This window comes from Oncorhynchus clarkii, chromosome 20 (genome assembly GCF_045791955.1).
Source record: "Oncorhynchus clarkii lewisi isolate Uvic-CL-2024 chromosome 20, UVic_Ocla_1.0, whole genome shotgun sequence".
In the NCBI taxonomy this organism is placed as follows: Eukaryota; Metazoa; Chordata; class Actinopteri; order Salmoniformes; family Salmonidae; genus Oncorhynchus; species Oncorhynchus clarkii.
This window is the reverse complement of record NC_092166.1, coordinates 21,406,875-21,422,764: the sequence shown is the minus strand read 5'-3', so window position 1 is coordinate 21,422,764 and position 15,890 is coordinate 21,406,875. Positions and strand designations below refer to the sequence as shown.

General features: G+C 41.4%; 2 protein-coding genes across 2 annotated transcripts in view; both read right to left on the bottom strand.

Annotated features, from left to right (window-relative positions):
- LOC139377029 (protein patched homolog 1-like) overlaps positions 1-6,902 on the bottom strand; it is a 30,758-nt gene extending 23,856 nt beyond the window's left edge. The window contains exons 1-3 of the mRNA XM_071120096.1: positions 6,897-6,902; positions 6,587-6,640; positions 5,870-6,062 (exon numbers count right to left, since the gene is read on the bottom strand). Coding sequence (XP_070976197.1) covers positions 5,870-6,062; positions 6,587-6,640; positions 6,897-6,902 — 253 coding nt within the window. The remainder of the gene's footprint in view (positions 1-5,869; positions 6,063-6,586; positions 6,641-6,896) is intronic.
- Positions 6,903-14,980: 8,078 nt separating this feature from the next.
- Positions 14,981-15,890, bottom strand: part of LOC139377322 (translation initiation factor eIF2B subunit gamma-like) — a 45,083-nt gene continuing 44,173 nt past the window's right edge. Inside the window, exon 12 of the mRNA XM_071120341.1 lies at positions 14,981-15,199. Coding sequence (XP_070976442.1) covers positions 15,147-15,199 — 53 coding nt within the window. The 3' untranslated portion in view covers positions 14,981-15,146. The remainder of the gene's footprint in view (positions 15,200-15,890) is intronic.

Genomic DNA, 15,890 nt, shown 5'->3' with positions numbered 1-15,890 from the left:
CCAATCTCCCTCATGTCCAGCCCACCACCACCCAGGAAAAGACCAGCCCCACAGACCTCACAGGAGACACCCGTACCATACTGTACTGTATCAATGTATACCCTCTCCATGCCTGTCTGTTATGTTGTCTGCCTATACATCTGCACAGGTTTAGTGATTGTAAACAGTTGAGATCAAACTCAAAAAGTGTTGGTCAAAGGCAACACAATGTATCCAATCAAATGAGGAAGAAGTCCCACACAAGAAGCCGAGCTACTTCTCCAGCTTCGCTCAGAGACTTTTAGGCGCCATCACAAAAACCCAATTATTAACCCAGTTAACAATTAGGACTGAGCCAGCAGCAGCACCATTCGCATGCAAGCTCTAGGTCCAATTCCAGTCTCCATTAGCGGAGACCACCTTCAAAGTGTTGTGGGCCAGATTAGCTGGATTAGGAGGCCACTGAAAGGACCCATGCTGCTTTGGAGGAAGTCCCACAAGGAAGAGACATGCTTTACCTGCTTCAGCCGCCAAAGGAATAAAACAAAGAATATACGGTGTTGTACTGTAGCACAGATTAGACCTTCTAGGATACAAAATCACAGATGTACAAACTCAAATGCGCACACAGCCTCGCCACTCACTCACTCACTCACTTAAATACATTTGCATAGAAAATAGACTTTGCTGGAATGGTTCTGTTTAGGAACTGTCAATCTGTCATCTTGCCCATCCCCCCCTCTTTGTTATCCATTTAAAAAAGCATGCAGTATAAAACCAGAGGGATAGATTTGGCCCTAGCTGGTAGAGAGCGAAACAAGTCTCTGCTGAAATCAAGCTTTAGTTCTACTGCCATTTTCTGTAGGCCATCCTTTTACAGAATCAGCAGCACCTCCCCATCCCAGTTCAATGTGTTACTTAGCAGATAGAGAGGCTCCTAATTCTGAGAGAAAGCAGGCAGAGCAGCAGAGATTGAATGCAGGCTTTTGTCACTCCCCTCCTGAATTTCTTTCAGATGTTTCCCAACAAGCAGGAAAAAATAAAGAGGGAACTTTCACAACAAAAGCAAATGGACCAAGACTTTTTCCCAGCAAATAAAACAATGCAGGCGTTGGGGGCTTGGCTTTCTACCTTAACGAGAAATACAGTGTGTGTCGGTCTGTGTGTGTGTATGTTGGGGGGGTCTGAATTGGACAAGGTGGTAAAAGGAGAGGACACTGAGGTATTCCTTCACCCCAAAAAGTGAGAGGATGAGAAATGAAGTTCAATTTTAGAGGAAGAACTGAAAAAATTCCATTGAAAGCGAAAGGCAAAAAGAATCAGTTTCAGTTACAATCTATTCAGATCTTGATACTTCTGTCAGCATTGACATAAATTTCCACTGGTGTTGGCATTTAGGCACTTTCCATTTCCATATGTATAGGCTTGCCTGTACTAATTATGCTAATCATCCCTAGTGTTGGCTGCTGCGAAAAATAGTCACATTAGGCACTCCACTGGCTGCTAATGCAGCTTAATGTGTGGTTGAAACATACATTCATCCCACGGTGAAAGGCAAAAATGTCCCAAATTGCTGGTCTCATTCAGCCTAGAAATACATTTATTGAGCCCAAGGACTATCCCCCCCAACACCAAGTACAAAGAAAATGTTTTTCTACATTCTTCTTTTTCCAGAGGGGGTGCAAGCGGGGAGGAAAATGGGCAAACTCTACCCAAAAAGGTGACTGGTGTCACTTTATTTAAAGTTGACCAAGGAGAACAATCTCTTTTGGCAGGATTTAAGAAACTGTCCAAGTGAATGAAATAGAGATTTATACAGGAGATGTGTGAGACTGGGCTTGCAGGTCTGTAACAGGGATAGATAGGCCTTCAGCACTCCCAAAAACGCACACCAGTGTCTGCAAGGACTGGTGCAAGGACTGGCAACATAAAATACAGGATGCTAAACAGGTCTACAGTTACATATAGTGCTGAAATGTAACTATACATGTAAAAAAGCCAAGTCCCATAAACACTACATAACTTGAAAAGATAAGGTGGCTATATGAGTCACTGCTTTAATACTGTATATCTCCAAAAAGGATATAACTTAGCACTGTATATTATAATTCTGTCCACAGTGGACGGTTAATGGCGACTTCAATAACTGAGGGAGCTGGTGAGGTTTTGCATTCAGCTCTTGTGTCTGCCCCTTGAGGAGAGGACTGAGGCTGGAGGATTGCAGAGTAGTGGGAGGTGTGGGGGGAACGAAGGAAGGGAGGGAGGGGGTTGGGGGGGGGGGGGGGGGGGGGTTGAAATAAACATTTTCAACTGACCCAGGTTGACTCTGGCCTTGTTTGTTCTTTCTACTGGTGAGGTCTGAGGCTCAGCAGTTGGAGTTTATTTATCTAGCTGGGGCACTGTGGCTTGCCATTCACCTACAATAATGCCTCATAGACCTTTCATTCTCTTGTAGCAGACCCTGAACTGGAAGACTGTGTATTTTCTGATTAATTATAGCATTTACCTTGCATTTTTGTTTAGATAACTGTTCCAAACACTGAAACGTCCACGTTTCCCTCATGCTGCTAGGGCTCTAGAAGGTACCTACTGTTCCCCTCGTGCTGCTAGGGCTCTAGAAGGTACCTACTGTTCCCCTCGTGATGCTAGGGATCTAGAAGGTACCTACTGTTCCCCTCGTGCTGCTAGGGCTCTAGAAGGCACCTACTGTTCCCCTCGTGTTGCTAGGTCTCTAGAAGGTACCTACTGTTCCCCTCGTGCTGCTAGGGCTCTAGAAGGTACCTACTGTTCCCCTCGTGCTGCTAGGGCTCTAGAAGGTACCTACTGTTCCCCTCGTGCTGCTAGGTCTCTAGAAGGTACCTACTGTTCCCCTCGTGCTGCTAGGGCTCTAGAAGGTACCTACTGTTCCCCTCATGCTGCTAGGTCTCTAGAAGGTACCTACTGTTCCCCTCGTGCTGCTAGGGCTCTAGAAGGTACCTACTGTTCGCCATTTGGAGTAGGTCATTCATGCTCTCTGTATATGTTATTTTCCCCACTTCTACGGTCTCTTTTTAAAACACAAATCCCAAGTCACTTTGTAATATTTGCACAGCTTGTCTATGTGTATATGTCTGTCAAGATCATCAAAACTGTGTCAAGAAGGTTGGGTTTAGTTCATGTGGGCTACCAGTACATACTTGTACATTACATGTAAACATTTATTTTCCACTCTAAATGCTCTATTCAAAGCTTTTTGCTGGTCTTTGGTGGTATATTTTACCCACTACAAAATATCAAACCTTTTGGGTAATCTACTGTTGCCATAGTAATAATGCTATAGCTAAACATATATTACATCCAGAAAAAACAACTCCCTACCCAGGCAATATACTTTTTCTTCTAAGTCCTGCTTGAACTGGTGAGAGAAATGTGTCCTGAGAGAGAAGCCATACTGTTGTTTTTAGGGAATGGGAAAATGTTGAAGTGTATACCCCTAAAACCTTCAACCCCAATGCTCCCCCACCCCCACCCTCATCTCCTTGCACTTTATTATTCCCCTTTTCTTCCGACAGACAATACACGCTAGGTCACATTCTCCCCAGGTCCCACCCATGACTGCTAGCCCCCTTTCCTGTGTTGTTGCTTGCTCTTCATTGCTTCTGAGGTAGCAAAAAAAAATTAAAAAGAAAACAACATATGACTAACAAAAAAAGGTTCCTTAGCTGAATTTAGCATGCATTATTAGCCAGCACTCTGTCTGTATTAGCCAACCAGTGGAAGTCGTCTGTCCACCTAGAGAAAGAACCGCTTAGGCTTGTATCTGTCACAACCCCATATGTACACCTTAACAGGTACCATATGTTTAACTACCACACCTTTCCTCAGTTTGAAGAAACCTACTCCCATATGTTTCTGACTAGCACCAACTACTGGTTTATATACCACCAATAGTATATCAACATTCAGAACAGACATACTAGTCCCAGCTAAGGCTGTAGTGACAGTGTACAGCAGGGATTTGCATTAGCAGGGTCAGAAAACAAAATTCTCTCCAAAATACTATTTTCTACTGTCCTATGGCACAAGTTTTAGCACATTATCCTGGGCTAGGTTAGGGTTGGGTAGAATGGAGTAGGCCAGGTAGGGTATAGGGTAGGCTAAGGTAAGGACCCTGGTGGTCTGACTTCACAAACAGCCGGACATCTATACTAGCACGGTGGCAAACGTGACATTTGGGTGGGGGTTGAGTTGGGGACAGATATGGCCTGAGGATATATGATGGGGGGGCATATGCTCTCAGGAACTCCCAGCTGGCCAAGTGTGAGCCCAGGAGGCCTCATATCAGCACCCTCATCCCTCATATGCGGTCAGAATACACCTCTGCATGTGTTGACAAGAAGACCCTATAGATGTGCGTTCTGTACTGAGAAAATATTAAGCCTTCTACACTTGCTATTTTTAAAGTTTGAGTCCGGACTGTAAGTTTTTGATGAATAAAATAATGCTCTTTGGACACAAATATTTCCTTTTGTAAAATTGTGCGTGTGTGTGTGTGTGTGTGTGTGCGTGCGAGAAGATCTAACCTCTCCTTGTTACCAAACCACTTACTTTTCATTCAACTCTGAGCAGCTTTGTCAATGGGCTATTGGGGGAAACAACACAGGCAGAAACTTTAGAAACATGGGCACTGCCTCTTAAAGGAACAGCATTCCTTTTCAGCATTTGGGCATTTCACTCAGAATGACTCCATGATTAGGCATAACAAACCCATATGGCTACATCTAACAACCTCCTTTCAGAAGACAAACGGTTAGCTTATTTAATGTGTATGAAATACACACCAGTACATTACCAAAATACTGTGATCATGACAAATTACACTGCGATAACTTCACATCTTGTTTGTGAGTCAGACTCAGACAACTCAACTACAATCTGACAAGTAAATCTGAAAATCTTTGGCTTCACCAATCTGACAAAAACTCAAACACAGTGTGTCAGACCACAGGCATTTCATTGACAACAGTAGTAGTAGTCCCCTTCCCAGCCAAAGTGTTGGTACGGAATAAAATACACAGATACTGAGTGAGTGTTTATACTACAACTGCTGTGACTCTTTTTAGAATGTGCAAAACAGGTGGGAAATCTTCAGTTGTATTAACATATTTTTGTAGGAAAGGGGGTGCTTTTATTGTTGAATGGAATCCAAGAATAGTTAAGGACCACACAGGGAGCTAGGGGGGAGGGTCAGCTCCTCAAAGATGGCTAACGATTCACACAGCCCATCTGCTCTTGGGATCAGGAGTGCGGCAAAAGCCTAGGGGGGCTTAAAAGGAATTTGGCAGTGTGAAAACCAAATAAAGCTGCCCGAATATGCACAGATAACCCAGCCTGCACACAGAAAGGACGGCAAATAAAACATGGATCATGGAACCACCATGGCAAACAATACAAGGCTGATGAGAAGAACAAGAGAAGGCTTGCGTGTGCAGTGAACACCAATGCTAGCTCCTTGTGTGCAATAAAGTAGGAATATCTTGACCCATTCTCCATTCCCAATGCAAAGCAACTTTGGCATCAGCAAAAAACACACTCAAAAGTGCAGATCTTACAAAGTACCACAACTTTCAATGTTTACAAAAGATTACAAAGAAAAAAACAAACACATTTTTGTATATCACCCAATCATGAATAACAACTGTAGAGGATCGTCTCTACAAAAAACAGCCATCTCAACTACTGATCGACAAATCAGTCAGACAGCACCCATACAGTTTCCTGTCCCCCTTCAGTAGTTTAGATGGCAAAATGTCTACAACAAGTTCATTTGGGCAAAAAAACGACCCCTTTCTCCCCTTCCCAGACAACCCCCCCCCCAAACCATACCCCAAAACTGAAACGCCAGACTCACCTTCAACCCACAGTTGCTCAATGTCCGTCTCAATGGCAGCAACCCGCAAACCCACAGACAAGGCACCGAACACAAGCAGTCCAATGAAAAGGACTTTCCCACAATGTCGCTGGATGTGACAGCCCAAAGAAAACAGAAGAGCCTGGAACCTCGCCCGAACCCACAACGGGGCTTTCTGACCCACAGCCTTCCCCTAAAGAGACAAGAGGAACATGGAGGGAGAGAAAGGTGTTATTACATTGTTATTACACATTAATAACAACATATTGCATTACATGGAATGTATGGCTATGGCATAGACAAGTACAAGTTTTCACTAATGGAAGACTACATTGTTTCTAACTGTAAGATAAAAAAACCTCAATATAGTAGTCTTTCTAGTATTACTAAGATTCAACTACAAGGGCAGAGAATGCTATGCTAATAAGATAGCTAACTTGAGTATGACTTTCATTGTGATAACGTGACGTACTTAAGGGCATGTTCAACATTACAGTATCTACTGTATTAGTCAGCTACTTGAGAGTCTTCATGTCAGTTGTCCTGTAAGCAAATCATATCTATGTGAAATACATCACTGAGCTAATGTCAGATCTAGAGACCATGTGAATATCAGAATATAACCAGCCAGAACCCTAATTGATACTAGGTCATTGAGGGCCCAACATAAAAAAGAGTAAAGCAATGGCCAGTCTTTGGATTGGAATTGGACCTCACAGTTGGCACAAGCGAGGTCAGGGTGCCACTCATCACCAGAGGCATGGGGGTTTGCTATGGAATCAAAACCCATGACATCACAATTATGGTTACATGGTTTGGACTTAACAAAAATAAACAGCATAGTTGTCAAATGGGATATCAAGTACTCTATGATGTTCTTGTGTAGACTACTACACATGAATAATACACTATTAACAACTAGGATTAAATAAGCATCTAATAGAGGCTATCATGTTTGCATACTGCCTTACTCATTTCATATGTATATACTGTATTCTATTCTACTGTGTCTTAGTCAATGCCACACCGACATTGCTCAATGTAACATTTCTATATTTCTTAATTCCATTATTTTACTTTTAGATGTGTGTTTTTGGTTGTGAATCGTTTTAGATAGTACTACACTGTTAAATATTACTACACTGTTGGAGCTAGGAAAAGCATTTCGCTCCACCAGCAATAACATCTGCTAAATATGGGTATGTGACCAATACAATTTGAGTTGAACACTTTTGTGTACTTGGACTTCCATTTTTGTCCAATCTTACTATATTTCCTTTTTTAAACACTCAGCCAGCTGCCCCTAACAACCTCCTGGTAAAAAAAATATGAAACCCAATGCTGTTGTGCACTAACGCAACTTCTAGTTTTAAATGGAAGTTGAAAGATGACAAGATTGCACATATTTGAGTCAGGAGTGATGTAGACTATACCGTACTTTCCTTTATAGGCTACATACCTTCTTACAGGCTATGCAAGGATTTGACAATAAGAAGTTTCTATACCAAAAATCCCTTCTCCTATAATTTAAAATTAAAACACTGTCTGAAGACCTTCTACTATACCCTTTCAAACTTTACAAACAATGTCACCGGTCTAGTACAGACACTGAACAGATGTTTTGGTTTCACTTAGGAGTTTTGACACATTTCCAAGCGTTCATGCGGTCCAGTGATGCTTTGTCAGATAAAACGTAATCAGTGAATTCCTCTGTAAGACCCACTGCATTTTCAAACAAACTAGACCACAACGGGGACCCTGAGTGTAACTTGTTACAAACAGAGTTGAACAGATCCCACACACGCAGAAATAACTATTTTGAGTTGTATTGCTTCTAAAAATGAATGGATAAAGTTATTCTCATTCATAGGGGGATCGGGGCTTGAAGTGTAAAATCAGTGCGTGCCAGTAAATGTTACAATGTAACACCGAAATATCACTAGAGTGTAATATCACCGTGTATATCACATTGTATGACATTTTGACATAAAACTCCCTCAATTGATATTCCTCCATTCGAGTAGTAATAACATCAGTTTTCGCAAAAGTACCAGAACATAACACTCATTCACAGAGACGATGAATGAAACATTAAGCATATTCCATCGAAAGCATTTCATCACCTTAGAAATCTGTTTTAATGAGAAAGCAGCGTGGCAGTAGCTGGGTCTCCGGAGAAGATCTGAGTTTACTGGCGGCGGAGAACGCATATAATTTGGGGGTAAATCTCCAAAAACACCGGCCCCTGGGACTCTGGGATCCGAGGCCATAGTCCAAACAAGAAAACAAAGCACAGAGCAAAGCAAGAGAGAAACAGTGCGAGTTCAGCAAAAGCGACAATAATCCAAGATAGAATACTAGCGCATCCACCGGGTAAAAGTTTGGATAATATATTCTAGTCTTTCCTTGAGCCAAAGTCTTGCAACTCCATCCCAACATTATGTGCCCAAATCCGTATAGATCCTTCAGTCTTCATCCGTCCTAATAGCTTATAAAACAACGTTTCGAAGTAGGAACGTCTCGATCAGATCTCTAAGTCTCCCTCTGATCCCGTAGCAGTAACATTTGGAGAAGTTAGCCCCTTTGCAAATCCTGAAAAGGGTGGTTTGATGGAAAAGTGCTCTGGTTCTCATTGGCCAAGGAAGAGGCAAATTACTTTGCAAACATCTCCTATTATTAGCTGCTAAGCAACAGCTCACCAAAGTGGAGAGAGGGGGAGACCACCCAGGCAGCCCTTCAAATCGAGGGGAGGGGGGAGAGCGAGGGGGCGTCAGAGAGAGGAACTCTTTCAATAAACTCAGCACACTGCTGCCTGCCCTGTTCTGCACACTCCCAATTGCCTTATCTCGGTTATAAGAAGCAATCACACATGCCATCTATTGATAAAACAGACACTTTATTTTTTAATCCAGAGTCGGATATAAATAAAAGTAGAAATTAATCGAGTAGTTTCTCACACATAAATACAAGGGGCTGAATAGTCTAAATTGTGTACTAAACTAGCCTTATTTATTGGCATGAGAGTTTTCAACTCTATAAAGTAAACCAAGTGTTAACTGTAAAACATTCAATGTTACTTTTAAAATAGGCTTAAACAAATTCTAACTCTCAGACTATGGTTCACTCCTTCAAAGTGAATTTCTTTGCCTGACTTTGGCCTAAATGAAATAGTGAGATTTATAAAACAAGATATACTCTGTTTGGTACTGTATTATGTGTGCAGGGGTTGTGTCTATTTACACCTAATTGCTAAGGATTTACTGACATGCTTAATTCCACTGTGCTGTGCAGTTTACCAAACAGCTGTGATGAGTGTGTGTGGTGTTGGTCTTCAACATTGACAGCTGTAGGTTCTACTTGCCCTGGTGTAGGGCATTTCACTTCTAATGGGGTTTGAGCAGACCCTCCTACTATTGCCAGGTAGTTATTTGTTTCCTCTCTGTCACAGCCTACTGTCAAGTACTTCATTCTAACTTTGTTTACCTGAGTCTGAAGGCAATATAGTTTATTATAGAGTGAATGTAAGACATGTATACACCAGGATGGTGTAGGCCTGCACAAAAGCAATATAAAGTATAGATTATTTGTGCTCTATTGAATAAATAAATGCAGTCAGGAGTGAAAAAAAAAAACCATGCACTTGTCTTGATAACCACTTTATTACAGAAAGTTAAATGACAACAAATTATTATGGTTGGCATACGTAACAATCAAGATGGGACAACAAACTGCTGATAAGTTAAAAATAAACTTGCTACTTGCACTTTGGATGTGTAACAACAGCAATAGTTGCCACTTTATGGAACCATTAAGGGTATTTCCTCCCAGCTCTATAATCCTTTCATCTTGTACATTGTTCAAAAACTGTGAAGAGAATGACTTCACATTTAAATAGATTAGCACACACCTACATGACTGAGACATACTCTCTTTTAGTCTACGCACCATTTGGCCAATTTATAAAAAACATTTCAGTTGGTGGATAACATGTCGCTTTCAACCCAGGCCTTCAAGATGACCATTGGACTGCCAATTTGATTTAGACTGACTTTAAAAAAAGAAGAAGTGTGATACTTGAGAAGCATACATGTATAATTGCAACTATATCAGTATACATACACAACGTTACATACTGTAGGGGATTTTTTATTTAATTCAATGCAAACCTCAGACTCCAGGTCTAGCCTACATACTGTGTGTGAGTGTGGACAGAGATGAGTGGGAAAGGATATTCATATCATGGTGGCATACAGGGGTGGTACTAGAGATCAGCTAGTTACTCAATTTGTTCAATTGGATGAGGGGAAAAGGCAACTGGAAATTGGAGCTAATATGGAATGTGAGGAATTGCCCTGTGTGGTAGGGGGCCCCTTGAAGCCTAACAAACTGAGGGAGGTCTGGTCCGAGGTCTAGAGGCCTTGGATAAATAAACCCCAGAGATGACCATGCGCTGTCCAGATATCTGCCATCACACAGCCTCCCCAACATAAACCACTCCCTCTCGGGCCCTGGCCTGCCTGCCTAGCCCCGGTTCTGTATGTGCAATTGCAAAGTACGGAACCACTCTCGCACTCAAGCATCACACGATCTGTGCTGCAGTTGACCGCGTGATTAGTTATCGTAAACCTAGGCGTGCTTGCATTTCTTTCTCATATGGACCAGTGGAGACGGGCACACATTCTACTAGGTTAGAGTTCACATGAACTGACGGGGCCAAATCATTTGCAGTTTACGTTAGCACCTAGAAAGTGGGATAAAATTGAGTTTCTTGGGGGTTTAGTTGTTATTTGTGAAATAGTACATGCAGAGAAGTTCAAGTTTTAAACGCTAAAAAGGCTGGTCTTCTGGACACAGATTAAGCATATTCCTGGACTAAAAAGCATGTTTAATGGGTATTCTCCCTTGAAATAGGTTTTTAGTCCAGGACTAGTCTTAGGGACTGCACACGCCACACCGAATGTTGATCTGCCATTGATCTGCAATTATTTCGCCTTTTGTTCGGCCCGGTGTGTTTAAGGGACCACCCGCCTGTAGGCATCTGACTGCTGACATTTTCGGCCAGTTTTCACTCGGTTGGCAAATTATGCCAGCAAATTAAGTCTGGAGCGGCACTCTGTTCAGAGGTGCTAAGTACTCTCAGCTGGCAAACTCTACTGGTGTCCATGCCTTTATTAATATGTGTCCAGGAAACCAACCCATAAGGGTAGAACTTGGCATATCGGCAATTTTTGTACATCATATGAAAGTCAACAAAATAAGTAACTTTAGTTTTGTAGATACATTAATTTCAATTTTTTTAACAACCGTGCAACTACTTGTAACTTCATATGGCTGATAGGCTACATATAACTTCATTGCTATGATGTGTGAATAAGGCATTCTGGTAACCAGAGCAATTACAATGTTCAACATGGTATAAGGTATTCTTTTTCAGCAGGGACCACATTTTTCTGCCAACATTTCTGGGGACCCGATTTTTCCCCAAAGAATTTCTCACTCCACCCACCCCAAATCTAATGACACCTTAAAATCAGTACATTTAGACTTTTACATTAACAAATGTCCTTCAATTAATTGCATTTTCATCTCTTATCAAAATGAAAAGAAACCAATAAATACATTTACTCAATAAAATTGAATTTTCTAATTAACTTTCCCAAAAACATGGAATATAGTCCCATACAATAATCAGTACTCTTGATTTGTTCCAAAAATAATTGGTGACCCCACTGCAGTTCCCCCCAAACCCACTAGGGGTCGCGACCCCGACTTTGAATACCACTGATTTAAGTTAAATTTATTTTACGTTATTGCAACAGATAAATTCCATAAAGAGTGCACTAATTCCACCTTCAACCCACATTTGTCCATTTTTAAACAATATTTGTCCAAACAGAACCCATTACAATCGATTACAATCACTATTAACTAAATGGATTTCAGGTTTGAATAAATCAATAACCAAAACATATCACAATCATGTATTTGAATCAACAAGTGCCAAACCGTAATGATAACAGTGCAACAGTATTACAAGTAATAACAGTAGTATATTTACACAGTAATAAGCACGCAGCACAAATATGTGTACAATCCATGGAGGGACCTATTTACTCTTAAGTCATCCTCTATTCTTAGGTACTGTTAACTTCTATCATTTACTCTTAAGTCATCTTTTCACTGCTGGTGTTTGAAGCAACAAAAAGACACAGCGAACCAAACCAATATTCATTGAGCGCATGTTTAATGAATGTTTACGAAGGGCTTTCTTAACTATTGGTAAGTCAAAAGGTGCATTGTAGCAGAATGACGTGTACATGTAAGCATTGAAGGGATGTCTTTAAAAGAAGAGACCTGACACACAGCCAGAGATACGATTCATTATGATAATGTATTTCCTTCCCCCTTTGTCATGTAATGAATGGTTTGGTTCCCTTAAAGAGGTATTGTCAGACTTTGGCAGGTGGCAACGATAGCAGAATCAAACTTTGTTTATGGGTCTCTCATCAACTTATCATTTATTTATCTACCAGTTATGTACCTATATTGTGAGGTGGGTTGGGGTTGAATTGAGAGAAAGCGAGGAGAACAGACTACAAATAAAATGCATTGACATGTGTAGTCAGGGCTCTGACATCATTGCATCATGATCCATTGAAACGTAATATGAAATTATGCACTGCTCTGGTCTTTGCAAGTTTAAAACTACAAACTGGTACACATAAGCAAAGAGTATGTATCATATATCATCTGACAGGAACAGTTAAATCACCCAGAGGAGCTTTGCGTCCATAAAAGAAAACATATCACACAGGGGAATGCATTTAATCTGGCAACACTAAATAAAAATAGCCGGTTGCCAGACTGTCTGACAGACTCAATTAAATACATTAACTGGTGACAAAACCTGTGCACATGGCCCAACATGGCTTTGTCTGGTCTGCTGACTGTGGTGCAGATCATTTATCATACCTCTAACCTGCTGCACAGCTTGTTTAGCTAGCTGAAAGCCATGGTGGTTTACTACTGAGATATATCGGAGTTGGTGTGCCTCACGTTCCTATAGGTTATTATACTAAACATGGACCCCCCCCCCACCCTTTGTTAAAGTAGCATAAGCAAGTGTTATTTCTGTTGAGCTGCTTAAAAAGACACTGTGTGTGTGTGCTTCTGTGCATTGAGGTGGGCGTGAGGGTTGAACGGAGGCATGGGGGACGCAGCAGTGTCTCAAAAGGTAGGGCTGCAAAAAAGGGAGGAAATGAGTTTGTGCCTCAAGAACAGAGAAGACAAATTGAGGAAGTGTTCTGTTAATGTGTAGAGGTCAGCAACAGACATGCTGGTTTTTGCCACTTGGGTGGCCTAGCCAGTCTCTCACCCTCCAACATGCTCAGCCCTCCAGCCCCAAAACCACCCACCCCAAAAGTCCCAAACTCCACCCCACCACACACACACTCCTCCCTTGGAGCAGAGCTTCTCTTCCCTTTCCCCCTAGATGTCATTTGGTCAGTTTGACCAGCACCCATTTGGCCTGGAAGCCAGGGCAGGGTACTCCTCCACAAGAACTGATGTCAACCAGCTCTCTCGCCTGGTGTGAGTCCCAAATGGCACCCTAATCCCTATACAGATTTTATTTATTTACTGCACTACTAAAATGGGGAACATGGTGCCATTTGGGACACAGCCTCTTGGACCAGCTCCTGGACAGTATTTATATTACTGTCTACATGTCGTCTCCATTGGCTTCACAAGGACCACTGCACTTACACTACTTCCTGCAACTGCCAAAGGCACATTACACCACTGCCTGCCTGTTAACATTAGTATCTTTATTTGGATTAGAGCCTGCCAACGTTCACGGCTAGCCATGCAGCTGAGCTGACACAGAGGTACGGAGGTGTGGACAGAGGAAATCAACAATCATAAAAAATAGCAGTGGTACATCTAGAAGACATTAAACATTCAATTTCTTTTCATCACTTTGAAAAAGTTCCCAAACTCTGTTGAGTGACCACTAATTAATTTCATCCTTTATAGTCTGTCCATGGTGGTGGGACATGTTTTATCATAGTAACAAATAGCCCTATGGAGACTAACCCAGAGACGAGAGCTGATATATGATCTGTTGGATGACATCTGATCCCGAGCCCTGGAAAACACAAGCATCTGCCACATTCGGACCAGAGAGGTGGGGACTGACACTGAACATAGAGCTGGTTAACTCCTAACCTAACTAACACAGCCACAAGTACTTGGGAGTTGGCTGCTGTATAAATATACAAACCTGGCTTTAAAAAAACAACCCATGCCAGATCTCATAAATTGGACTTGATGCTCTCAGGTCAGAGGCTGCAGAAAGGGTTAAAGCAGGAAGAAGAATGAAAATAACATTATCTTTAATTTATGTTACCATTTATCTGTGTATGCAAGTCTTTAAATGGCCACAAAAAAAGGAGTCCTTCGAAGATTTTTTTTACAATAACTTTTGTATCGGGACTTGAATCTACTGTCTGTATAAAGAAAATAAAAAATAAAAAGTGAGTTGGAAGTTTAGTTATTCTAGCATCACTAACGACAAAAACAAAAGAAGAGAAAAGACAGACAACATAATTACTCTGCCAATGACGATAAATGACTTTATTGGTCACGGACACAATATGAAGCAGGCCACTGTAAATCACACGACAGACGGAGCATCTTCCTGGAGATCTGTCGTCGTTTGTGACTAAGGAACTTCAGACCTGTAATTTAAGAAATGCGCTGGCGAAAGAATGCAATAAATCTTTGACAGCAAAGAAAAAAAGTCAAGAGACCAACTCCTACATTTCTATCAGTTTGTGAACGTGGGAGGGATTATGTGTTACTTGATGAGATCTCACTGGGTGGTCCAGCCCACCATTTTTGTGTACAAATAAACTTAACCCCCAATGTGCTGCTCTGGTCCTCTGCTGCACCACACGTCATAGACACAGACTACCAGGCTGTATAGTCGTGTGAAGAAATGTATGTATAGACGACAACACACGGACCGAACAAACACTTGACAAAGCTTTATAGAATCACCCAGAAATAACAGACAAGACTCACACAAAGAACACCACTGAAACTGATCCATGGGATAAATAAAATTGCTTTTATTTGGACACAATGTAAAAAAAGACAATGGAGATGGTGGGGTGATGTGTGGAACTGCCTGGTGGTCAGTTAGTTTGCCTCACTGCTCTGGTCTGTTGGATCGGTCAATAAGGCGTTGTTCCCATCGGTCAGTCTTCCCCCTTGTCTAGATCTCCATCAGCTGGTCAGTTCCAACAATCACCTCGTTAGTCCTTTCAGCTACAGGTGAGAAGAAACCTCTCACAATTAGACATTTGAGTTAGAAGATTATGAACTTTTGTTCTTCTGTAGAACCTAGTATTTGAGATGGACTGTATAATTAAGCAGGCCGAAGATCCCTAGACCTATAGCGAGTGGTTAATTGGGTTTGTAAAACAACAGTGTTCGATAAACTGAAGTCAAGTTCTGGTCTTTGAAGTACTTTTCAAGCAGAAATTAAGGTCACAAGGCAGTTAACATGCTCAACTCAGACAAAAAGTATGCAGTGCTTTGCAAAACTATTCAGACATTTTGGATGTCTTCACATTTCGTGTTACAAAGTGGGATTAAAATGGATGTAATTGTAATTTCTTTTGTCAACAACCTACACAAAATACTCTGTCAAAGTGGAAGATTTTTTATATACACTACCGTTCAAAAGTTAGGGGTCACTTAGAAATGTACATGTTAAAAAAGAAAAAGAAAAGCAGATTATTTTGTCCATTAGAAATAAGTCCTTGTTTAAAATAACATCAAAATGATCAGAAATACAGTGTAGACATTGTTCATGTTGTAAATGACTATTGTAGCTGGAAACGGCAGATTTTTTATGGAATATCTACATAGGCGCACAGAGGCCCATTATCAGCAACCATCACTCCTGTGTTCCAATGGCACGTTGTGTTAGCTAATCCAAAATGATAATTTTAAA